This window comes from Labeo rohita, chromosome 11 (assembly GCF_022985175.1).
Source record: "Labeo rohita strain BAU-BD-2019 chromosome 11, IGBB_LRoh.1.0, whole genome shotgun sequence".
Taxonomy (NCBI): domain Eukaryota; kingdom Metazoa; phylum Chordata; class Actinopteri; order Cypriniformes; family Cyprinidae; genus Labeo; species Labeo rohita.
The window spans coordinates 7489865-7517680 of NC_066879.1; the positions used below are offsets into that span (position 1 = coordinate 7489865).

General features: G+C 36.4%; 1 protein-coding gene across 1 annotated transcript; it reads right to left on the reverse strand.

Moving 5' to 3' along the window:
- Positions 1 to 1689: 1689 nt before the first annotated feature.
- On the reverse strand, positions 1690 to 22610 carry si:ch73-60h1.1 (calcium/calmodulin-dependent protein kinase type IV). The gene is given in 12 exon segments (XM_051122658.1): positions 1690 to 3200; positions 3203 to 3416; positions 5427 to 5579; positions 5802 to 5928; positions 6585 to 6660; positions 6859 to 6933; positions 7033 to 7123; positions 17309 to 17381; positions 18890 to 18972; positions 19092 to 19154; positions 19241 to 19319; positions 21838 to 22610. Coding segments are annotated over 12 exon segments (1407 nt in total). The 5' UTR covers positions 21945 to 22610; the 3' UTR covers positions 1690 to 2934.
- Positions 22611 to 27816: the final 5206 nt, after the last annotated feature.

Sequence of the window (27816 nt, forward strand, 5' to 3'; positions counted from 1 at the left end):
AAAACATGTCACTTCCTCTTGCCAGTAGGTGGCGCTATGCCTAAAACTAAATATGGTCATGGGTATGTATTCAGGAGTGGACTCTTATAAAACATGAGAAGTTTGAGGCAGATCAGACATTGTATGGCTGAGTTATAACAACTTCGTTTTTCATGGCGAAACATCGAAATTTGACAGGCCGCCCCGGACACGCCCTCCAGCGAAAACTCAAGATCTTCGCAATTTAACGTCACAAAGCTTTAGAGTAGACTGGCCAAATTTGGTGTTGATCTGAATAAATCTCTAGGAGGAGTTCGTTCAAGTACGACGCCTGGAAATGGCAAAAATGACACAAAATTTGCTGGGAAAAATCAAAATAACTTACTTCCTGTTGGGCTTTGGATTTCGTACCTGGACACTTTTTTGTAGGTATTGGTGTGTTGCATGTGTGTGCCGATTTTCATACATGTACGTAAAACATAGCTCGAGGCGCACTCCGTTGAAATTTTATAGGTGGCGCTATTGAGACATTTTGCCACACTCACTTCTGAAACCCATATCAGACGTAAATTTTCGCCAGTTCTGATGCGTGTGCAAAGTTCATGACTTTTCGAGCATGTTTAGGCCCTCAAAAATGCGATTCATTTTGGAGAAGAAGAAGAAGAAACTGAGCAATTCCAATAGGGTCCTCACACCATCGGTGCTCGGGCCCTAATTAGCAAAGACGAACCAACATGAATGTTGTCAAGATTTTTGCCCTGGAAATCCTGGTTCAGTTTGGCCAACCACAAATGCCCTTTGTGCCTCAGACTTGGTCTCCTTGATTTGTTATAACTTTTGCAAGTCTATAGTACTCCAAATATTTTTTTCCGGTCCGACTGGTTAGTACAGCCCAAAACATGACAATAATTGACCATTTTCAACAGCAATAATCAGCGAAATATGCAAGTTTTGTTTAGTTCAGCGGCACTTTTTAGGCTCAGTGCTGCCAATATGTGACCCTGGACCGCAAAACTAGACATAAGGGTAAATTTTTCAAAATTAAGATTTATGCATTATCTGAAATCTGAATAAATAAGCTTTCAATTGATGTGTGGTTTGTTAGGACAGGACAATATTGGCTGAGATCCAGATTACAAATCTGGAATCTGAGGGTGCAAAAAAATCTGAATATTGAGAAAATTTGTTGTCAAATAAAGTTCTTAGCAATAGAAATTAAGTTTTGATATATTTATGGTAGGAAATTTACAAAATATCTTCATGGACATGACATTACTTAATATCCTAATGATTTTTGGCATAAAAAAAGATCATTTTGACCCATACAATGTATTTTTGACTATTGCTACAAATATACCCGTGCTAATTATGACTGGTTTTGTGGTCCAGGGTCTCATATGGCCAACTGATGACGCGTCTTGAAAACACTCTGTAGGACAATGAACCAGAAGTCTCACCCATAGACTTACATCCACGTTAAAGAAAAAGATGTTTGTCGTCGTTACTACTTGATTATCCCATGAATACTCTTAGGAATGTTTAATTTAAACTGAGGTTAATAAATACCCTTTCTTAAACTCATTATTAAATTAGACAAGAATATTTCGCTATGCTGCTTCAACAATTGATCAATGTATACATCAAAAATTGTCACTGTCAGCATATGAGCAACAAAAAAGCATATAAACTCACTTCAAAAAGTAGAAAGCATCTGATAGCACGATTTATTAATCTTGGAAACATGGAAACTCCTGCTTAAACATAAACAGCATCTACACTGGCTTGCAATTGAACACAGAATTAAGTGATTTAGCTTAACTGCAAAATATTAATATTATTCATACATAACCATAATGTTCCAGTGATGTTTAATTAGGCTACTGTTTATGTCAGCGATATGTACAAAGCATTCTTGTTTGGCAAAGATCGAAATAAAGTAGCATGAGAGAAGCGACTATATTATATACTGAAACATTTTGCAATGCTGTTACATGTTCATAGAGGCAGATAAATTTAGCCTACATAAAGTTCACAAAAAACAGCCCTTCGACATTCAACATTGTAAAATATTCTTCCATGCCTTCTATCCTAAGAGTAGATCTCTACAGAATTTCCTATTTGAGAAGCTGGAAGCCCCTGTACAGTAGAAGAGGTAGACAGTGTGGCTGAAGCATACTAGTTGTATTATTTCCACCTCATAGAGAAGATTTCTTATAGTACAGTGGCAGTTTAGGTGCGATTTTCAATAAAACATTCCCAGATGTTGAAGAAGGGGGCGACTGAATCGCACATCAGCGTGCTAACCCTGAATGACATCAATTCGATTTGATGGCCGATAAACTGCCAAAGATGAGCCGGGAGAAACATAATCCTTGACTGTGGCATTCTGTCATATCCTTTCATTAGTCTGAGCTTTTAGAAACAATTGAAGCATTTTTTGTAGTGTGCTAATAAAAAAAAGGTTGAATTAAAATGGGGGAAAAGACATATAAAGATACATTTTTAATATCTATATATATTTATCTATATATATTCATTTATCAATAGTGTATGCAATACAAATTTTAGGGTCTTTTAGCGATCATTCCTAAAGAAATATATACTATCACAACATCACAGATACATGATCCTCACTACCTTTAGAGAGAGAATAGGATTGTATGAACAGTTGCATATGATAGCAAAAGAAGAGCAAAATGAATTTCAGTTCAGATGAGAGACAATCTTATTCACAATGCTTGTGCAAAGAGAAAAACGACTATGTTCGCTGTGCTGCTAACCTAAAGTTGCCACGAAAGCCACATGCCTCCATACGAAGAGCTTTGAGAAACAGCTCATCGTGTCAGTCCCGTATCAAAATATCCCATGGCAAAAATGGAAGAGGAGAAGAAGAAATTCTCAGTGTGTTTTAAAAGCATCGTCTTTGTCCCCGTTTGTCTTCCATGAGAATCCAAGCTACTGACATTCTGCCGTACTGCTGCTCGCCTCCACGCTCATGGAGAAACCATTACTGAGGTTTTTGGGACTGGGTGGGGTGGTGCTCACCGCCGAAGGCTCGTGTTTGCCTCCTGGATCCACTGAGCAGCTCTTCTTGGGCACCCTGGGCCGAACCACTGGAGCCTTCGGAAGGACGGAGGCCTGCCTGTGTCCCTCTGCTATCAGGGGTGGGCGAGTGGGCATGGGCCCGGATAGGACAGAAGGTTTGGATTTATGTGTAGGTTGGAGGGGGGGGGATTCGAGGGACTCGTGGCCCCGTCTTCAACCTGCTCAGATCCTTCTTTAATGGGAATGGGCTGTCTGTGAGAATCCAGTGTGTTGTCCTTCTGTATGCTGCTCTGGCGTGAGGTCTTATCGGCGTTGGGCATCTCGCAGCTGTCCGTCCGCCGTCGTGAACCCTCGTGCATCCGGCTTGTGGCGACCACAGCTTTCATAGCAGCCTGTGGATAGAGAAATTAATGATTACTGTGGACTGGTTCAGTAAAATACTCAAGATTGTTGTATTAAAAACCACAGAAATCATATTCTTAAACAGGAAATGATCCAATATTTAACCTAAAGATGAAAATTCTGTCATTATTTACTCACCTTCAAGTTTTTCCAAACCTGTTTGTGTTTCTTTCTTCTGAACTCAGAAGAAGGTATTCTGAACGTGTGCAACCAAACATTTGCCTGGCAGCCACTGACTTCCATAGTACTTCTTTCCATAGTATGGAAGGCAGAAGGGGACCAGAAACTGTTTGGTTGCCAACACTCTTCAAAACATCCTATTTCATGTTTCACAGAAGAAGCTAATGCAGGTTTAAAATAACTTGAGGGTGAGTAAATGATGACAGAATTTTCATTTTAAATGACTTTAAATGTCAATGACATCATTGACAACTAATGCAGCAATGAAAATAAATGTTTAAAGAATTAAAAGAAATTAAGATTTTTGAGGAAAACATTCCAGGATTTTTCTCGATATAGTGGACTTCAATGGAAGCCAACAGTTAAAAGTCCAAATTGGACTTTCAATGCAGCTTAAAAGGGCTCTACACGATTTTTGTGATTAAAAAGTATATAAATTTTAGTATTATTCTTTTTTTCTTTTTTTTTTTTAGAAAATGACGATTGTTTCACTAGACAAGACCTTCATTCCTTGGCTGGGATTGTGTAGAGCCCTTTGAAGCTGCATTGAAACTGCAATTTAGATCTTCAATCCGTTGATCCCCACTGAAGTTCATTATATGGAGAAAAATCCTGAAGTGTTTTCCTCAAAAACCTTGATTTCTTTTCGACTGAAAAGACAGGACCGTCTTGGATGACATGGGGGTGAGTAAATTAACAGGACATTTTTATTCTGGAAGTGAACTAATCCTTTACATTTTTCTTGAAAAAGGTATGAAAGTAATTAAAATATGGAAATTTAACTTATTAAAATTAAAATGATATGAAAGCAACTTAAATACAAAGAGAACATTTGTAAAAACTGCAGTAGAGTTTACTTCCAGAACAAAAATTTACAGATAATTTACTCACCTCCTTGTCATCCAAGATGTTCATGTCTTTCTTTCTTCATTCATAAAGAAATTATTTTTTTGAGGAAAACATTTCAGCAATGTTCTCCATATAGTGGTCTCTATGATGCCTGCAAGTTTGAAAAGTTTGAAATTCCAAAATGCAGTTTAAATGCAGCTTCAAAGGGCTCTAAATGATCCCAGCCGAGGAAGAAGGGTCTTATCTAGCGAAACAATCTGTTATTTATTTATTTACAATTAATATATTTTTTTAACCTCAAATGCTCATCTTGTCTAGCTCTGCACTTGCCCTGTGCAATCCGGTTCAATACAATTAGAGTATGTTGAACAACTCCGATCTCATTTACTCCTCCAACTTCAAAATCATCCTACATTGCTGTTTTACCTTTGTTGTAAAAGACGTTTAATCTTCTTTGCACTTCGACTTTGTAAACACTGGGTCTGTACTTCTGCCGTGATGTAGGATGATTTTGAAGCTGAAGGAGAAAATGAGATTGGAGTTTTTCGACATACCCTAACTGTATTGACCCGGACTACACAGACTACACATGCACATCACAGAGCTAGACAGGACGAGCATTTGAGGTTAAATAGCATAGAAATTGTACATTTTTTTTTGTTTTTTTTTCTTTTCACTAGATAAGACCCTTCTTCTTATAGTTTAGAGCCCCTTGAAGCTGCATTTAAACTGCATTTTGGAAGTTCAAACTTGTGGGCATCATAGAAGTCCACTATATGGAGAGAAAGCCTGACATGTTTTCCTCAAGAAACATCATTTCAGAAAGACATGAACTTCTTTAATGACAAGGGGGTGAGTAAATTATCTGTAAATTTTTGTTCTGGAAGTGAACTTCTCCTTTAAAAGAGTTTTTTTGTCTTTATTGTGGACACTTATTTATCAGTCCCAAAACATAGCTATTGATGGCTGACCTTTAATTTGCGCCGAGCATTAAATTCCTGTAGCTTCCTTTGTGTTGTGTCCATGTGGGAGAATCGTGCTGCTTTTCCAAGCACCCATGGGTGCTCCAGAGCCTGTTTCACCGTGAGGCGTTTATGAGGGTCCAGCACTATGAGCTTGCTAACCTACAGACAGCATCAAACAAACATAACCAACAGCTAACGGTGAATAAACCAAGAGCGGGAAAGCTCAGGTGATTGTATAATCAAATCAACATCTGAGTCGGCGGTTTATATTTTGATGGCGATACTGTTCTCTCTCATCTCATTCGAAATCAATCTGCAGCACATGAACATCATCAGCATTACAAACAGGACAATAATGATGTGTGAGCACATGATACTCACCAGATCCTTGGCATTGAGAGAGACTTCATCCCACCAGGGGGAGACAAACTCATAATCACAGTTCAGAATGCGACTGTACATGTACTGATCCCCCCTTGGATCGAAAAATGGTTCAAACCCACACAGCCTGAGGGTGGAGAAGGAAAGAACAGAAGCAGAGAGCAGAGAAAATGCAATTTATAATTTGACCAATGAAGTGAAGGGGAAACACACTCATAATAGCGAAAATACAAGGAGGAGATAAAAAAAACAGTAAAAATGGTAAAATATAATTAAAATGCAAAATAACTGTTTTATATTTTAATATATTTTAAAAGTAATTTAGTTCTGTGATACAAAGCTGAATTTTCAGCATCATTACTCCTCCTTCAGTATCACATGATCACAGAAATCCCTCTAATATGCTGATCTGCTGCTAAATGTTGAAAAGAGTTGTGCTGCTTATTAAACCACTGATGCAACATGGACAATTTTAATGATGTCCTTACTACCTTTCTGGGCCTTGAACGTGTCAGTTGCGTTGCTGTGTATGCAGGGTCAGAAAGCTCTTGGACTTCATCAAAAATATCTTAATTTGTGTCCCAAAGATGAATGAAGGTCGACATGAGGGTGAGTAATTAATAACAAAATTTTCATTTTTGGGTGAACTATCTCTTTAAGGGAACAGTGATGTCAATTTTCAAACTGTTCCTCGCATATTTCAGAGAAATACTGGAATTTTGTGCATTTGCAAGTCAGATAAAAGCATCTACTAAATAAATTAAACATTAACGTATTACTCACAGAATATAAAGGATGACTCCCACCGACCACATGTCAACCTCAGGACCATAAGCGTTTCCTCGGAGGATCTCAGGAGCTGAGTGGATGTGAGAATAGAGGCAAATGATTGCAAATAAATTGGCTGATGAAACTTTATTAGTCATTCACTAGAATTAGCTTGCTTGCGGACAACTAAATGACTTTCATCTTAGCGGTACATATAAAAATAAGGAAATCATTAATATCGTGCTTGAAACATAACAAAGATAATGTCATATCTTAAATTCTGACTCACCGCAGTAGCCGGGGGTCCCGCACACTGTCTTCATCGTCACTTGCTCATCGATTATTTTAGACAGACCAAAGTCCGCTGTGGACATTACAGAAAAGATTGAATCAATAAAACCCATTCATTAATGTAAGAGTTCACTGTTCAGTTTCAATTTACAGAAAGTATACAGTTTGTTACCTATCTTAAGAGGTGCATCTATTGACAAGTCAGCATAGAGGAGATTCTCTGGTTTGAGGTCTCTGTGAACAACTCCATTCTCATGTAAGTACTGCAACAGAGAAAGAACAGACATATCACAACCAGAGTTACAATAGTTATCTAAAACCATACTTGAAATAACATATCTTTAGTGTTCCACAGAAGAAGGCAAATCAGGTTTGGAACGACGTAAGGGTAAAGAGTAAAATGAGGACAGAATTTTCAATTTTATGTGCACTCTCCATTTAAGACAAAGTTTTCTTGTTGAATTTCAATGGAATCTGTAGGATTTTACTAAATCATGGAAGGAGCATCATGGATTAACTGGATCAACAGTAAAAACCTGCCAAATGTGATTGCGGCAACATTGAAAAATGAGAATTTTTCTTCATCTCGGAGAGTAATCAGCCCCTCATTTAGCAGGCCTACTCTAATAGGTAATTTGTTATGTTTATTGAATTCATTAGGACTTATTATACAGCTCCAGGAGGAGCATGTTTGTGTGTCTCATTGTGTGTGACTGTAGATGACATCCTCGCATCTCTGAAGTCCTGATGGAGTGTAGGTGGGGAAGATGAGTTCACTGAGGCAGTCTGGAGCAGTTCTCTGTTAAAACAGCTGTCATGAAGGCAGAGACAGATCTGGGTATTCAGTGTCTCCTCACTTCACAGGCATAGCTGTCTGAAAAATTTAAATTCTGTTCTCATTTACTCATTCTCATGTCATTCCAAACCTGTATGACTTTCTTTCTTCTGTGAAACAGGAAAGGAATATTTTTTTAAAAAATGGTTGTTGTTCTTTTCCATGCATTCACAATAAATTGAAATTTCAAGCTTTAAAAGAAGGAAATACCACCAGAGTTAAGTCTTTTGAATTAGAGACAGATATTTCTTTAATAGTGTGAGGTATATCCGATGTATGTACTTAATTTTGTCTTCCGGGAAACATGGAACTATCTTCTGTTGTTTTGGAAGGGCGGTACTAAATAGAAAAAATGATTATTTCAACAAGTAAGAAAAATGTGAACATTCTTCATCCTGTTCAAAAGTGTTCACCCCCCAGTTCTTTATGTGTTGTGTTTCTTTCTGGAGCATCTGAATATTTCAAACCTTTTTAATAGTTGGGTTTGAGTCCCTCAGTTGTCCTCAGTTTGAAATGATGGGTCTCAAAATCATACAGTCACTGCTGGAAAGGGTTCAAATATACAAAAGATGCTGGAAAACTGAAGAATCTGCAGGACCTGGAAGATTTTTCTCAAGAACAGTGCTCAGTTTAACTGTTCAGAACTGAGCACAGTTCTTGAGAAAAATCTTCCAGGTCCTGCAGATTCTTCAGTTTTCTGTTCAGAACAAACAAGGGACTCATGAACAACCATCACAAAACAAAAAAAAAAAACAACAACAACAACAAAAAAAAAAACAGTCGTAGATCATCCAGGTAACCACACACAGCATTAAGAACCAAGGGTTCCCAAACTTTTGCAGAGGGTTATTTTAATAATATCTGCTATTTTTTTTTTTTTCTTGTGGACTGTATGTAAACATCTTTTATGTAAAATATCTTACTCAGGACGGTACTAAATAAATATTACATGCATTTTGTATGGTCTCTCTTATTCACTTTTTCACAGATTCTGCAAAGGGTTCCCAAATTTTCGCATAACACTTTTAAGTACATTTAAGTTTTTTCATATATTATTTTATTTTAAGTAACAATTTTTATTTTCTTTGAAGTACATTCTTTAAAATGTCTCCACTTGTGTTCCACAGAAGCAAGTAAGTCATACGAGTTTGAAAAGACACGACAGAATTGTCGTTTTTGCCTGAACTACTTCTTTAACAAATCATCTCTGGGCTCCAGACACAGTTTTCAGCGCTGCAAATAGCAGACTGTCTCTGGGATGAGAGATGCCTGAACCTTTTAAACCTCCTGTCTTCCCTGAAGAGGTTTTCTAGCACTCTGTTGAGATCATGGGGTCGTTCTCCATTATCAGAGCATGGGTGTCTGTGATCTGCAGTCTGATAAGTGCGGGGATGACTCATACGGTGTCAGGCCGTGTTAATTAATTTTGTGTTCGTAGGCACAAGACAGATGTTGTTCCTTTAACACAATTCCAAAAATATAATAGTGCATCATGGCGGGCGAGGAGACAATGATTTCCTAGTAAATGTGAGCCCAGCAGAACCTGATAAAGTACAGAAAGTGTTTGGCAGAAGTGTAAATTGAAGGCGGCAGGAGTCACTCTTGTGTGTTAACGCACATGACTAGTGTGAAAACCGGAGGTGAATCAGTTCTACTACACTCTCCGTGCTCTGCTGAAATAAGCTTCTGGAGTTTTATTACATTGTAAAGATTTAATTAATTACCATGTAAGATGTTTGAACAGGGTTAAGATGGTGTTGTTTTTATTTGACGTTTAAATATCAGGCCAAATCATTTAGGAAATTAGAAACAAAGCTAAATGTGAGTGCATTTGTGGTTAGCAAGGTGTTCTGACTAGATTTAGCAGGCTGCTATACAGTTGTCAAGTCAGAATAGCATTTTTGAGCTAGCTGAGCTAGGGCTGGGTGATAAACGATATCATATTGACATTGCAATAAAATTTGTTAATAATAATAATAAGCTCTGGACATTTCTACTTGATATGGATTAATCTTAAAGCGATCACACAGCAGAAATAAACACGATAATAGTCGGTCAGTGCATGTGGCTAATAAGTCTGCATGTTCTGTGTGCCTTTGTGTGAGTGTGTTATAGTCTAGGGATGGGCGATACCTTATCATTTGCGATATAACGTTACTGGTGAAAAAATTCCCTTTGATACGAATTAGTCTTCCCGCGATAATTGCGATAAAGTCTGCAGTAGCACATGTGCTATACAGCTTTGCATGTGTATGAGCCTGTTTACAAACCTGTTGTCCAACAAAGATATCATTTATTGACATGCCTTTTCTCTAAATTGACTTCATAACATAGTTGAGTGTTTGAAATAACCTTTTGCGATCAGACGTGGCTTCATATCACAGAATTATAAAAGCTATGTCGATTAGCATTCCAATATAAATATACTTTATCCTTAGAAAAATATCCAAGATTGCTTGAAGAACACAGACAAACCATATATTGTAGTAATCGTATGTTTATTGTCAGGTTTCCTCAGTTAAAATTTCTCTATCTTCGTTCCATTCAGCTACAGCGATAAGTGGATTAGAGATTTCCTGGAGCGTCGTCAGTACTATCCCAGCTAACACTTTTTGGTTCCCAGAACGTTCTGGGAATGTTAGTTTTTGGTTCCCAGAATGTTCCCAAGAACGTTTCCTGTTGGTTAGACAGGAAAGTTTTCTTATTGTAAATGGAACATTCCCTGTAGGTTAGGGGAACTTTCTGGGAACCTACTGGGAACGTTCCGGGAACACTTAATAACCAATAGGGAATGTTCTATTTATGTTCCTAGAAGGTTCCCTGAAAGTTCTCTGAAGGTTCCCAGAATGTTCTCCTAACCTCTTCACTCTGATACCACAGCCGTACGTCAGCATTCCCGCGTCCCGTAGTAAGCGGTATGGAAGTCGGACGGGTCTGGACCTCAAAAATCACTGCTACAAACCATGTCTTGTTTTAAACTATTGTTTAATCCTTACAGATACTCGGAGCACATTTAACCATCATAAGGAACATTAAATGAGTTTAAATTATTCTTTAATATGCTAGATTTGTCTTATTTGTAATATGTAAGATATGTAAGATTAGAAGTACCACAGCCCAGATTTTATGTTTTACGTTCTTGGAACGTTCTCTGTAGGTTATAAAAATAAAACCTAAAAATAACCTGCAGGGAACATTCTGGGAATGTTCTCTGTAGGTTATAACAATAAAAGCTAAAAAATAACCTGCAGGGAACGTTCTGGGAAGGTTGTTTTTAGGTTATAAAATTAAACCAAAAAATAACCTGCAGGGAATGTTCCTAGAATGTTCTCATTTGGTTCCCAAAAAAAATAACTAAATGGGAACTTTAGGGGAACGTTCCGTGTTTGCTGGGATTACTTCTGCTATAAAGCATATGTGGAGATTCTGTGCAAGGGCGCCCTCCGGCTACCAGTGAATTAAACAGTCATTACATTGTACATTGTATGTGTGTACTCAGTTCTGCTTTATTTTGGGTAAAAATAGAAAAGATAATACTTTTCTCTAAAGAAACAGGATTCCCCAAATTATCGTCATTGATATCGTTATCGCAATAATAACAGAAATTATTGTGATACATTTTTAAACCCACATCGCCCATCTCTAGTTTCGTCTACTACATAAACGCAAACACGTGATGCTTCACAGTGTTTTCAGTGCCTGTCTTCCTGATATATGAGACATGAACATGTAAACTTAATCTCCAGAGCTGCTCTGTGACTCAATTCACCTGCTTTACACCGCCAAAATAAAAGTTTAGGCTAATCTGAAGAAATTAAGATGAAAAATTTTCTTCTTATAGTGGACTTCAATGGGGATCAATGGGTGAAAGGTCCAAATTGCAGTTTCAATGCAGCTTTAAAGGGCTCTGCATGATCCCAGCCAAGGAATAAGTCTCTTATGTAGCTAGACGATCGGTCATTCCAAAAAAAATACAAATTTATATACTTTTTAACCACAAATGCTAGCTTTGCAGCAGCTCTGCAATGCACATCCACAACTTTATGCATTACGTAATCTCACGCAAAGAAACTCCATCTTATTTTGTCCTTTAACTTCAAAATCATCCAACATTGTTGTTTTACCCTTTTTGTAAAAAAAAAAAAAAAGATGTTTGACTTTATCACACTTCACTTCATCACACGTGACCTTTCCAATGTGACTACATAATGTGTGAAGTCCAGCTAGTGCAAGACAAACATTTGTGGTTAAAAAGTATATAAATTTTCATTTTATTTTTTAGAAAATGAACAATCGTTTTGCTAGATAAGACCCTTATTCCTCGGCTGGGATTGTGTAGCTCTTTGCAGTTGCATTTTGGACCTTCAACCTGTTGGCCACCATTGAAGTCCACTATATGGATTGTTGGAATGGAATGTTTTCCTCAGAAAGCTTAATTTCTTTTCGAATGAAGAAAGAAAGACATGAACATCTTATGACATGGGGGTGAGTAAATTCCCAGGAATTTTTTATTCTGGAAATGAACTAATCCTTTAATTTATAAAGTTCTGTTATCCAGCATCCTATTTCACAAAAGAAAAAAGCAATATTTTGTTGTAAATTAAGTGTTGCAATTTAATTTGCTTACTTTTTAAAAGAGTAATCACATTGTTAATGATATAATAATAATTTATTTAATTCATTTCTGATGATAATTTTGTATTAAATAATAGAACACAATTAAAAAATAAAATGAAAAACAGAATTTAGAGGAAAATAAAATAGGTTTTTATGGGGAACAAAGTTATGTTTGCATTCATTTAAAAGGTCTAACAAACATATGGAAAGCATTTTCTTCCCCATTAATGGTAAATAAACATCAATATCAACAATGTACGATAAGGAAAAAAATATTGTGAATATTTTCTGCCATATCGCACAGTCCTAAGCTAGCGAGGTCCTGGTGAAAACATGTCAGAGACAAATGCAAAGATTTCCCAAAATCATCATATATGCACATACATAAACCTTATGTCACAATCAAGCCCTAAAGATTATATCATAGACAGTGTGGATTAAACATATCCGATCAGAACACACACAAACATTCGACACATAAATGTGGCCTCCACATTGTTGCTTCATTGTCAGATTGCTGAACTGTTATGTAACGCCAGCCCACATTCCTCCTGCTCAGGGAGATTAAAAGCCGGGGGAAAAAAAAATTGCAATGTTTTTTTTTTTTTTTTTTCCCTGAGAAGATTATTTTTCACTAGCAGCTCTGCACACATATCCGCTTACTCTACCGTTCGCTTTTGAGTGACGACAAGACTGACCCACATCTCCAAACCCCTTCACTGTCAGCCCATCGCTGGACATGTGTTCAGCCAGGCCAACACATACACAGTAATCCTCCGGCTGAGAATACATTAAAATAACTGCTGTCCCTCATGACACGTATCATTATATTATGCTATTTGGTCATATTATTTACTTCACATTAAAGGCACCGTATCATACATTTTGTGGCATTTCGTTTTTTTTTTCGTATTGTAATGTTGCTCACAGTTATGTTTTACACTATATTTTCTAACCAATCTCTGATCCTCAGTAATAAACTTTTTTTCAGCTACCATACCTTTAAAGAGACCGTTTGCCCAAAAATGAAATTCTGTCATTAATTACTCACCCTCATGTTGTTCCAAACCTGTAAGACCTTTGAACATCTTCAGAATACAAATTAAGATATTTTTTGATGAACTCCGAGAGCTTTCTGACCCTGTATAGACAGCAACACAACTGACACATTCGAGACCCTGAAAGGTAGTAAGGACATTGTTAAAATAGTCCATGTGACATCAGTGGTTCAACTTTAATTTCATGACGTTTCTTCTCTTCCATGTCAGCTTTCAGTGCCATTCACACAGGAGCTAGAGTCCTGACAGCGTCCTTGTTTACAAACAGAAGAAGATGCATACTGTACATAAAACAGTCTTCGTAAACATGTTTTAAGATTTCGACAGAGAGGATGACTTGCAATTTTTTGCCCAGCCTTACTTTTTTGAACCAGAATATACAGATGATGAACTAAGACAGATGGACGTTCTATGTCAGAACACCGGCTCCTGTGTCAGCAGCTCCACACGGATGCGTTGTGATATTTTCGTGAATGTGTTAAAGTCTGACACAGAAGAGAAGACATTGTTGAAAAAAGTTATTTTTGTTTTTTTGCACACAAAAGGTATTCTTGTAGTTTTATAATATTACCATTGAACCATTGATGTCTCATGGACGATTTTACTTTTCATGGACTTACTACCTTTCTAGGCCTTAAATGTGTCAGTTGCTGTCTATGCAGAGTCACAAAGCTCTCAGATTTCATCAAAAATATCTTAATTTGTGTTCTGAAGATGAATGAAGGTTATGGGATTGGAACAACATGAGGGTGAGTAATTAAGAACAGGATATTTATTTTTGGGTGAACAAATCCTTTAAAAATACGGTAGCAGAAAAAATAGTGTATTTCTAAGGATTAGTGAGAGGTTAGAAAATGTAGTGTAAAATATAATTGTGAGCAACATTACAATACCTTAGGGAAAAAAGGGATGATACGGTATGATACGGTGCCTTTAATATAAGGTAAAAAATATGACCAAATAACATGATATGATGATACAATAGAGCACAACAGTCGAGTTCCGGAAGTAAAAACTCCATCATTTTCTCCATAGCAAAATAGATTTTTAACAATAACTAATAAACCTTTAAAGACAGACCTGTTGAGAGTTCTGAGCTTGTTAATTGACTGATATGTTTTTGTTGAAGACATTTGTTCATATTCATTCAGCTGATTTTTAAAATTATCCATTACATTACCCATGATGCTGTAAAAAGAGATGCTCCTCCCACTTAAATGATGTAATCGAGGCCCCCAAATTGTATATATATATATATATATATATATGTATATATATATCAGAGTTTGCGTTAACTGAAAAATCTTCATCATTGATGGAAATTTTTTATCAGTGACGGAAAAATCTGAAGGCCGTCTGTCATTTTGATGGATTACATTGAGGATCACTATCACGAATGTTTTACTATGCGTTTGATTAGGCACAGGCGAGTACCCAGAAGCTACAACGATCTATCACTCCACATTAAAGAGCGCCAAAACGGTATTTATTGCTTGAATTTCCTAATGAAATTGACAGAATTTGAAATCTGAGACTTTGTTTCATATCAAAAGTAACACAAAGCCTAGCCTATTGCAATTTATTGGAAGGAAGACACACTATGTACTGTCCATTCATAAACTGAAAACAACATAGACCAAGAGATCGATTGTTGATTTAAGAATCGATATTGGTTCATTAAAATGAGTATCTATTAAAATCGAGAAATTGTTTTTTTTTTTTTTAACCCAGCCCTAACGTATTTTTTTAAACACTGCGCTATCGTCCTGTAGGTTCATAATTAAAAACGAAAATGTGAAAAAAAATGAAAGTAATTAAATGTGTTATTCTGATTAAAATCTGAAAATTAAAATGGCGGTTAATAATAGATTATGACGGGATTTTTTTACGACCCTGTCTGTCAAAATGACGGACAATGTTGAAGTCTAGCGCAACTTCTGATTATACATATATATATATATATATATATGTATATAATTAGCATTTTTAATTTGATTAATGTCATTTGCAGTGCTTCATGGGGTTGTAGTTTACCTCACTAAAGCTATTATGTACACAGTCTTTTAACTTTGCCTTTTTGTCAGATTTTCATTGCTTATTCATGGTTTATAATGCTTTAACAAAAAACTTTTTTTTGAAAATACTTCCAGAACCAATACAGTTGAACTAAGTGACTAATGCACTCTATAGAAGTTAAATATATTTTTGGGATAGTTCACCCAAAAAATGAAAATTACCCCATGATATACTCACCCTCAAGCTATTCTAGGTGATATGACTTTCAGATGAATACAGAAAAAAAAATAAAAAATTGTCTTGGCTCTTCCAAGCTTTATAATGGAAGTGAATGGTTGTTGATATTCAGTACTCAAATAGAAGTCCAATAAAGTGCATCCATCTTATCATAAATAGTGTTCCACATGACCCCAGGGGGTTAATATAAGCCTTCTGAAGTCAATCAATGCATTTGTGTAAGAAAAATATCCTTATTTAAAATTTTATAAACTGTAATTTCTAGCTCCTGCTAACTGTTGTAAGACGTGTGTAGCGTAAGCTCTGGTGAGAATATGCTAGTCTTGCAAGAACCAAATTTTGTTTACAAGAAAGGCAAACCAGTCTCCTCTTGGCTTATATCGAAATCCTCTGACATTTATTTATTCGTGATCCAGCTTCACCTACAGCAGAAGTGAGTATAAGGTTTTTTTCATGAATCTCTGCAATCACCTTTCCTAATAATGTGCTAGTTAGGAAGTTTAGCGGCTAAACGTGTGGCTAATATGTGTCTAAAGCATACAATCTCTCAGAGCACAGCTCCAAGAAAGGGGCGGGGCGAGCAGAGCTCATTTGCATTTAAAGGAACAATCCATCAGAATGGGATGATTTTTGCAGAACAACCTTTTGCAAGGTAAAAAGGGTGTTGTTTCACACAACCATTGAGAATTTTTAACCAAAGTATATTGTAGACTTTTTATTAAGACCCTAAAGAATCATATCAACTTGTGATAAATGGGCATCCGATGACCCCTTTAAAATCTCAACAGCCATTCACTGCCATTATAAAGCTTGGAAGAGCCAGGACATTTTTATAACTCTGATTGTATTTGTCTGAAAGAAGAAAGTCATATACATCTCTGATGGCTTGATGATAAGTAAATCATGGGATAATTTTCATTTTTGGGGTGAACTATCCCTTCAACGGACAGCATATGTGGAATAATCATTTTGTTACATGCCCTGTTATCTTTAAAGAAAAGCAAAAATCAACATTATGATGAGGCAGTTAAAATGGAAGTAAACTGTGCCAATTTTTTTTCAAGAATGTAAAAGCAGAAATGCGAAGCGTATAGTTGTATGAAAGCACACACATTAGCTTTTCCATTAAAACTAGTGTACTGGAGCTGTAAAGTGATTCTGTTCTTGTTTATGGTCATTTTAGCGTATATATGGCTTTCTGTTGCCATGTTAACGAAGTGGTAAAACTGCTTATCATTTAACAGAGATAAGGTTTGAAAGCAATTTCCCCCACTAAAATCATGTTAACATGCATATTGTTTACATCTTGTTGCTATAGTACCAAAACACTCAGTATTCTGATGTTAACAAAAATGCTGTTAAGTATTTCAAACAGAATATTTCTTTCAGACTTCTATTTGTAAATGGTTATGATTATCCAACTTGTACATGCATAATTCATGCTGTCATTATTTAGTACAGACTAATATACCTATATTTCTGAAAGCAGCATTTTTGCACTTTTGTATTGAGAATATTAGAGTACATCTACCCAGTACATCAGACTCTTTTACTTCAAAAGAGCCATTTGTGTTCCTCTTTAAAGCTAAACATCCACATTACCATTATTGCCTTTCAAACATGAATAGAAAATCTCTGTGTGGGTGAAAAGCACATTTTATATCCCATGATTCATTTGGTCTTACCGCCACAGCCTCCAGGATCTGTTTGATAACATGAGCTGCATCTCTCTCGCTGTAGTAGCCTCTCTCCACGATCCTGAAACAACACATGACCATCTCAGAGACAAATTCAGCATTAAAAATCACACGTAGCACGTATATAGACCATCATATGTTTTCAAACATGAACAGCTGATGTTTAGGCGTCTGTGTGTGTGGATCTGGCAGCATTTAGTGCTCTGTTTAGCAGTGTGTAGATGTGTGTAGGCAAACACATCCTGCTCCTGCTCTGCACCAAACCCACTTAAACCAATTATCGGGAACTTGTTTTATTCAATTACGTCTCACTGCTGGGTAGAAGAACAGACAGAAAGCCCACTGAGCTGGAAGAACTTGAGCCGGGAGGTGTTGACGATAAAGAATAAATGAGATTCCTGTGCTGGAGACCACCGCAAGATCTAAGGAGAAACATTTGGCCCTCATCGTATCATTAGCAGATAATCTTTTGATAATCTTCAAGCAGTAAATCACACTGAGACAACTGCTTCTTGAGATAGTTGTCCTTGTCAGCATTTCTTGAACCTCTTCTAATTCTGGATTTTCTTTCTTCTGTGCAGTGTTGTCACGGTTAACTAAAACTAAAATTAATATTTAGGTATAAGAAAAATATTGCTTTTTTTTTAAATTACCTATTTATATTTTTTCACCTTTATTTTAATTCCCAAAAATGTGTTAGATGAAACATTAGGTGGAAAATAAAACAATAATAAATAAAACATTAATAAATAATATGAAATAGGGCTGTCAAACGATTAATCGCGATTAATCACATTCAAAATAAAAGTTTGAGTTTGCCTTAATATATGTGTGTGTACTGTGTGTAATTATTATGCATATATAAATACACACAAATTAATGTGTGTATATATATATATATATATTTAAGAGAAATATGTTATGTACAAAATATTTTCAAACTATATAATAATTATAATAAATACATATACTTGCAAATATTTCTTAAATATATACATGAATGTGTTTGTATTTATATATATACATAATAATTACACACAGTACACACATATATATTAGGCAAACTCAAACTTTTATTTTATATGTGATTAATCGTGATTAATTGTTTGATAGCTCTAAAATAAATATGTTTAAGTTGGAGTAATACAATTATTAAAATTAAAACTGAAACAAAAATAAAGCTAAAAAATCTCAATTAGAAAAACAAAAAATATAAATAATAAATATATGAACAAATTCTATATTTGTATATAAAATATAAACATAATTAATTTTTTTCGGTACACTCAAAGTTGTTTTTTTCAGCGTTGTTTTGGACCCCACTGACTTTTATTGTTTGAACAAACAAAACATTTTTCTTTTTATTGTTTGTTTTTATTGTAGATATTTTATGTTTGTGTAAATAAAATACACTAAACTTTTAAAAAAATCATAAAGATTTAGATCAAAACGAGGTAAGCGATGACAGAATTCTCATTTTTTGGGTGAACTATTTCTTTACGCAGATGATGAATATCATAAATCCTGTTTCACATTTGAATTGCCTCTAATTTATGTAGCACATCATACCTGTCAAAGAGCTCTCCACCTGTGACCAACTCTAGGATGAGAAAGATCTCCGTCTCGGTTTCGAAAATTTCCTTCAAACGAATCTGAATGAAAACAAAGTGAGAATGGTCACGTCAGAACGAGCCTATCCATATTCTCACAGAATACAACGAGCATGAAATATCTCATAACAATGCGAACAATGTGAGCATAAATATCTTACAATATTTGGATGAGAGAGACGCAGCAAGACTCCGATCTCCGTCCTCACAATTTTCTTGTCAATCTGAGGTGATGACACAATGAACAGAACCTCAAACAGTCGTTCTGGAAGATTTCAGGAAGAATGAAAATATCTTCAACTCAACTTACGGTTTTCTTCAAGACCTTCACAGCATAAGGTTTCTCAGTTTGCTTCTCTTCACAGCGAAACACAACAGATGTGGCTCCCCTGTTGGTTAACACAAAGCAATCTTTATATAGTACTAATTAAATAAAGATCTTACATTTAATAACTGTGCATCATAGCAATTACCATGCAAACACATTGCACAGTGACAGAAAACCAAGATGTTCAACGAAAGAAAAGTGTTGGCATTTCACGACTGTGACCTCCATCGCTCAACTAATCATGGAGGTTCTTACCTACATTCTTCCTCCCCCATCACCACTATTATGTCCATGGCAACTGAGTCTAAACAATCTGTTTCCATGAGGACAGAAAATCTTGAAGAAGGGAATACGCATTGGCAGGTTTTATGAACGCTTAATTCAACTAAACTGGAAGTTCTAACTTCCAGCCACAAAATAAACCTGCCTAGACTTATATTTTGTTCACGGCTGCATTGTGTTATACACTATACAGTACTTGTGTGTCTTCATGTTGTCTCTCAGATCTTGTATTTGCTTTTCATGGTCAGTGAATGACTCAATCTGACGAGCACTCAAAGAGAAGGCCATGATTTCTCCATCTGCTGCCCTGTTATCCAACACTTCAACACATCAGAGTCTTCAGCATAATCAGCGATAGACATCAAAGCACTCACTGTCATACAGTTCAACTAGATACATTAAAAACATTTCGTTTTATGAAAACGAGGCCTGTAGATTGAACGGCCATGATGCCAGAGTAAAATCGGGTGACAGCGTCAATGGCTCAACATTTTGTATCCCACATCCTGGGAGGTAATGATGACATTTTAGAGCACTTGGTGACATTTGCAAAGATTGGGTGCTTCCTTAATGTGCTCAATTAAGTGCATTATAATTAGTTTACTAAAGGGAGATTAAATTTAAGCTCAATTAGTTTAGAAACCACCCATCCCTAACTGTGACAATTACATACAAGAAACATTCATTAGCAGTTCAGAATAACCTTGTTTATTACACAAAACCTGAACACTTGCTCACATATAGACACAGGCATATTATAGGCAAATACATGTTAAGTATAACAATAGACTGATAATCGGTGTAACCAATATTATTTGATCAATATTCACTTTTTGGTGGATCTCTAAAAGTGTACCTCTCAACAACACCATTACACCACAGTGAACAGGAACTTACCTGTTCATAGGTCAAATAACTTGCATGTTTAATGTATTTTTTATTTATAATTTTATGCTGTCAAAATTAGCGCACTAACGCAGGAGATTATTTTTTCTAATTTAATGCCGTCAAAAATATTTAACGCAGAGGCGGGGCTAAGGTTGACCAACCCACTCACAACTGCAGCTTCTATCTCTTTTTCTTTCTTTTTTTTTTTTAAGAAAATCTTTAGCGATCTTGATGCCGCTAGTCAAACGAGCACGGGAAAGGTACAGGTGATGAAGGAGCTTCAGTAGAACAACCGTGAACTGTGCTCAGATGAGATGTTGTCTGGCCATATGTCAGTAAAAACTAATTTACCTGTCCTGTCAGCTGTTATACTGTGCTCGTAGCACACACACTTCAAATTGCACATACTGTATTATTTCATATTAAAGCACTATTGAAACTACGGGCATGCGTGTCAGATCTGTGTCATTTTCATCGGCAGCTCTTAAAGTAGTATCAGGCAAATACCATAATAACCCAACTGCAGTGATGTCTATTAATCAAAGAACAAAAGAAAAAAGAGGAAATTAATAACTTTTGTAGCTTTAAGGACTCTTTGTATATAAAATATAGGAGCTTTATTTATTTATTTTTTAATTAGTTATATTTTTGGGCTTTTTGTTACTTTGTTATTCAGACAGGACAGTGAAGAGATGACAAGAAAGTATTGGGTAAAGAAAGGGGAATGGAATTGGTATAGGACTTTAAGACGGGATTCGAACTCGGGTCACCGTGATCGCAGTTGGGCTGTATATGATAACCCACTAACCACAAAGCTACCGGCGCCGACGTGTCGGACAATTTTAGTAAAAAATAGGTTTATGTTAAGATTGTTTTAAGTTCACGTACATTAGAAGCTGTTATTTTTAAAGTCTACTAAATGTTAAAATTGATAGCTCATTTATACTGTAATGTTGAATGGCTATAGTCAATGGTTAAATATTAGGGGAAAAAAGAACTATATAACTATATTACTATATAAACAAGTATCTCAATAAGAATAAAGATCACTTGATCAGGAAAGCATCTGCTGTGTACAAATATCCGACAGACAGACAAGATGTTAGTTTTGCATACATTCAAATCATAAACATCTTAAAGACATCTAATAGACGTCTATTTGACATCTGACAGGAACGTTTGATAGGACGTATTGCAGATGAGCAAACACTTTAAAAAATACGTCTTCCAGATGTAAATGCAGACGTCAAATAGATGTCTCGGTGATGTATGTGTGCTATCAGGTATAGTTATAAACACTATATAGGTCGGCATATAATGAAGAATAAAACCATATGTACATAGTGTGTACGTATATATTTACACAATAACATAAAAATCAATGTAAAGTGGTTCAGTTATGTACTTACCTGCCTAATTCTGGGCCCATGATATAGAAATCCTCCACTGTCGCATCTCGGCGCGAGCCATCGACCCAGTATTCCACCGAGCAGGCGCCGGACCGAGAGGTGGGCATGATGGACCCTCCGAAGACTGATCTGCTGTTATAAAGAATACAAGTAATCCCTCAGATCAGGGAAGCCCAGGAAACGCGATCACTTTCACATCTGGGTGTCAGCTTGAGCTGTGATATGGTTGCAAGTCTACGTTTATTAATCTCTTCCAAGTGATCAATGATTTAAAATGTCCAGGTTTCCATTTCCGTCTGAGTGCGCATATTAAAAGTCAGTCCAGACACTGAAGCATCACTGCGGGCTGGATTTGATGTCTAAATTCAGTCTATTTTCAATTGATCTATCGATGTCTCACGCTCACGAGAAGATATATCTTAAATATGATGATTTTTGCTCGGTCTGCTGGAGTAATCTTGATCATAAAGGCTGTTTTCAAAGTCGGTCTTCAGCTTCCAAAGGGCGTCATAGATCCCATCCCCAAACCTCCCACGACACAACATTCAAGAAAACATCATAATCCTGCGATTCCCGATGTCACAAGCGACAGGACGAGGAACGATTCCTTGCATTGGTCCTCGCCAGGATGAAAAACAACAGATTCGCGTCTTATTTCTCAGATGGTTCTGGAAAAGCTGAATATTGTGAATTAGCAGGGTGAAGATGAAGTAAATATCGTTTGAAATGTAAATATCACACTGCTGTTTGTGCTGGTAAGGGGTGGAGAAAGGGAGGGGGTCTGTCACACGCTAACCACACACACACATACACACGCCCTCTCAGCCTCTCTCCCAATCCCTGGCTTTCACTGCGGACTGCAATTGGGAAGCGGAATATTCAATCAAAATAACAAATGTGCTTCTGCTATTACTAGGGTTGCAAACTGAGAATCGGTTCTTATACAAAAATAGTGGATGTCGAACATGCACCTATCATGATAGTGTTTCCCGACCCAATTACCGACGCCACCACACCGCTATTGAATCTACAGCGCGACCGGTGTGGACTGACGAATGATTGACTGTAATGAACCGGTTCTTTAAAATGAATTAGCGTGATTAGTGTAGTCAGATTTTAGAATGAACAACTCTTATGAACCGATTTTTAGGAAATCAAAACAGCTTAACCAGATTAATCGGTCTCCCGAACTAATAGATTCAGAGCCGATTCTTTTCAGCAAATACGGATATTCAATGTACATACATACAATGTAATATAGTCCGATACCTGTGCAAATGAGCCGATTCTTTAAATGTATCGAAAACAGTATTTGAACCAATCCGAGCAGTTACTGGATTAATTTACAGGTTCGTAAGACTTATTACAAATAATTGTAGTGGTTGTTAATATGACAATGTATACTATAATCTAAACAATTTATCTAACAGTTTCCTCGTTATTAAATATAAGCTCGTTTGCTCGCAGTCACTTGGTCCATTTCAGCACCTCGGACAGCTCCATTTTTTCAGCTTCCTCACATGACAGCTTTCCACCTTTTTCTTCCCGTAAGAGTGGACGCGGCCATTTGTAAATTTTATAGGTCTGGCTTCCGGTCTCATTCGCATCTAGCTATTTATTATCTTAATGTATTACCTTAATTATGAACACTGGTTTGTAGTGCAAACAGTTTTACTGTTTACTGCAAGTTGTTATTCTCTTCATTATTACCCTAAAGCGGCTAAGGAACCGGATGTCCCACCCATATGCTTATTTCTGATCAGTTAGGTTAGACAAAATATTGAATTGAACATGGATGAAAACAAGGCTGTGGGGGGCAGACAATGCCACTATGTGTCATTTTCATCTCTTAACTTTAAAATTGTTTTTATGGAGTTTTTCATCTTTTGAAAGTAAGTGGTACCACTCTGACTAAGGTCTATAGCTAATGTAAATGTAAAAGCCAAAACAAGCAGAGGAACAGAGTTTAAAAATTGTCCTAAATGTGTCCCAGTGCTTTGCTTAAGCTACCAAAAGACATTTTTCAACTGTAATTCCACTACTGTAGGATTCTATAATGCTGGGGAAACTGAGTTACAAGAGAAAATGAGGGAACACACATTGATATATTATCCACCTTATTTTTGCTGTAAGAGCGTCCACAGCAATTTCTAAATTTTACAGGCCTGGCTTCCAGTCTCATCTGCATGCAGCTATTTTTAGCTGTACAAAACAGCTAATTTTGCTGCTTGATATTGCAAATAGGTGTGTCTTACCATATTATTTTAATGCATTATCTTAATTGTGAGCATGGACCACAAAACCATTCATAAGGGTAAATTTTTCAAATTGAGATTTATACATCTTCTGAAAGCTGAATAAATAATAATAAATAATAGCTTTCCATTGATGTATGGTTTGTTAGGATAGGACAATATTTGGCTGAAATGCAACTATTTGAAAATCTGGAATCTGAGGGTGCAAAAAAATCAAAATATTGAGAAAATCACCTTTAAAGTTGTTCAAATGAAGTTCTTAGCAATGCATATTACTAATCAAAAATTAGGTTTTGATATATTTACAGTAGAAATTTTACAAAATATAACAATGGAACATGATCTTTACTTAATATCCTAATGATTTTTGACATAAAAGAAAAATCAACAATTTTGAACCATACAGTTTATTGTTGGCTTTTGCTACAAATATATCCATGCTACTTATGACTGGCTTTGTGGTCCAGGGTTACAATTATGAACACACTGGTTTGTAGTGCAAACAGTTTTACCATTTACTGGACGTTGAACACTGAACCGGAAGTCTCGTCCAAGGTGAATAATATTATCAATATAATGTAAATTAGCATCCTGGCAGTATTTAACAGTGTCATTAATCATGTAATTTGAACCCGCAATATTTTGATTCATATGTCACTTCTTTAACCTCTATATGACCCCGGCATTGGTCATTCTCTACGTCATGTTCACTTGTTTCCATTACCTTGATGCTTTCACTTTGATAAACTTAACAGAATTGGACAGCAGTTCTCAAAACTCAAAGCAACATACAATAAACATAAATATATCACACTACAGGTTTTTTTTGTTTCAATTAAAGTCGAATTTAAATTTGTCTTTGTCGCCTTTGTATATTTACAGTTGCCAGGTACGGTTCACAGGTGTAGTCACCCTTAGGACCGAACTGAGCTAAATCCAACTGAAGCCATAGAATGGCCAGCACGCACAAGACAGAAGGTGCATCAAGAGACACTGTTGCTATGAAAGACAGAAGGCACGTGATGTGCTGTTGATTTTGTTGAAATCTCACACGATGATGAAAAACTCACACTTACATACTAGAGAATGTCAACATATTTAGATTTACATTTATTCATTCAGCAGACTCTTTTATCCAGGTAAACACAAGAAGTGCACGTAATACAAAGATTCAGACATTGTTTCGATTTTTTCTGTAGTTAAGTGTTGACTAAAGATATGAGTTTTCTGCTGTCTCTTGAATATTGCCAGAGATTCATCATTCCACTAGTGTAGAACAGCAAATGAAAATGTTCTTGAAAGTGATTTTGTGCCTTTCTGTGATGGTACTATCATGTTGAGCCCATGACTGATCAAGCAAGCATCAGCTGAACTTGATGCGAGCTGCAGTAGTCAATGCAGGGAGAAAAAGAGAGGTGTGACCCCTTTTGGGCTTGTTGATGATCAGTTGTGCTGCTGTGTTTGCGAGAGAAGAAGTTGTGCAGCAAGCTCCGTTATGAAGAGCCTGATTTTCCTCATGTTGTTCAGTGCAAACCTGAGTGATTGAGCTGTCTTTGCAATGTGGTCCTTGAAGGTCAGCTGGTCGTCAAGGATTACTCACTGAACTTGATGGGGTAATTGTTGATGAATCTAGCTGGATGGTGAATTAGAGTTGGAGTGACCAGGAAGATGAAAAGCTCTGTCTTTGTTAAGTTAAGCTGGAAGTCATGTTCTTTCATCCATGCCGAGATATCCGCCAGGCAGTCTGAAATTCGTGCAGCTACAGCTGATCACCTGACTGAAATGAAAATAGAGCTGTGTGTCATCAGCATAGCAATGGTAGCAGGAACCATGTGCCTGTATAATGGGACCCAGCAATATAGTGTATTTGTAGAAGAGGAGGGGTCCAAAAACTGATCCTTGAGGAACCCCGTTACCAGTTGTGCTTTGGATACCTCCCCATATGCTGTGAAAGGAATAGGTGCAAATGATTAAATGTCTAATTTCACATCTTTAATACAGCTTTGGTTGTCATATTTCAGAATTAAAAATTCCTGATCATTTACTCATCCACATGTCATCCAAGTTGTTCATGTCTTTCTTTCTTCAGTCAAAAAGTAATAAGGTTTTTGAGGGAAACATTCCAGGATTTTTCTCCGCATAGTGGACTTGAATGGAAATCAGTGGGTTGAACATCCAAATTGCTAGAGGGCGGGGAAAAAAAATCGGAAAAAATCGAGATTCAGTCTTCTAGCGATTCGCATTGATTCACAAATTTCAAAAATCAATTTTCTATAATAATAATAATAATAATAGGATGATGTTGTCGGAACAAAACAACAGCAATGGAGGAACCAAAAACAAATACATCCTTCCCCATTTTCAGCGAGGGCAAGTGTTTGGAAAAATATTATATTATATTAAATATTTATCTTTTTTGTTATTATGGGAAGTAGGGATGTGCCCAAATAGTGAATCCATATACGGAAAGGCACGGAAAGCGAACAGGGCATTCTACGGAGCCACTAAAGGTACATGGTTAGCAACTTGCTAGCAGTAGCCTGTAACATTAGCGTACATGATATATATTAAATAATTCAGGGCTGCCAGTGAGACTCACACAATTGACACATTTCTCACCCTCTCAGGCCACACATCCATTATCTCACGCCGTCAAAAGCACCTTCAGTTAAAACTGTGATAAAAGGACATTGGCAAAACAGATTTGATAAAGGCTCCAGTGCATATTTGTGCTCTGGAAATCACCAAAATATTCTAATTACAACGTGTTTTCGTAGCGCTGAGCAATGTAGCAAATCACAGGCATATCTGTTGATTTCTTAAATACTTGTGATTGGCCATTGCATTTATTCACCACAATAAACTCATTTAACCTCTTCCAAGGCCCATATTTACAAAATATAGACTTCTAGGAATTCATACTCTGGTCTCAAGAGACCAAGTCAATCATTTTGAATCCAAAAGCATTCAAAATGTTCTGGTGTTGCTAGAGGAGGAGTACAGTGAGAATTGCCTGTTACCCACAATGACGTTCAGTGGTAGTAAAGCTCTTACACTGGGATATATGAGTGCTGAAGGTGTGAGGGAGTTGTGCTTTATCAACGCTGTCATGAATTCACACACCACTGTGTGATGTACTACAAAAAACTGAAACTGCAGATGCTACCCTCCCCTCATTCCCTGCATTATTGGGCATTTTTTTCAGCATGGTAATAAAGATCATTTTCCCAAGGTGAAAATCTTTCAGTGGACATGTATTTCACTCAGTCTTAACACTCTTGAGCAGCTGTGGGGGATTCTGTAGAGATGAGCTGAGCAAAACTCCCCATTAAAGACCAGGCATTTAAGGAGGTCGTTTAAGGAGGTTAAACAGGACAGATGTGAAAATTTGTCCTGAACTTGTACACTCAGTGCCAATAAGGGTCAGAGCCGTATACGTAAAGTTCTGGAGGACATACTAAGTGCTAGAATATTATACATTTTCTGAATTACATCTAGGGTGTACTCATTTCTGCAATCCTTCATTTAAACAAAATTGGCTAATTTACTTATTTTACAGAAGATATTGGCATACATTTTGTTGTTTTTATTAAGTATATGTTTAATACATTTTAATTTTGCCATCTTTCCATGAATTATTTTAGTAATCATTAAGAAAATCTGTCTTTTATATTTATTCAGAGGAGGTGTACTGTGCCCTGTGTGTGTGTCTGTATACGTACAT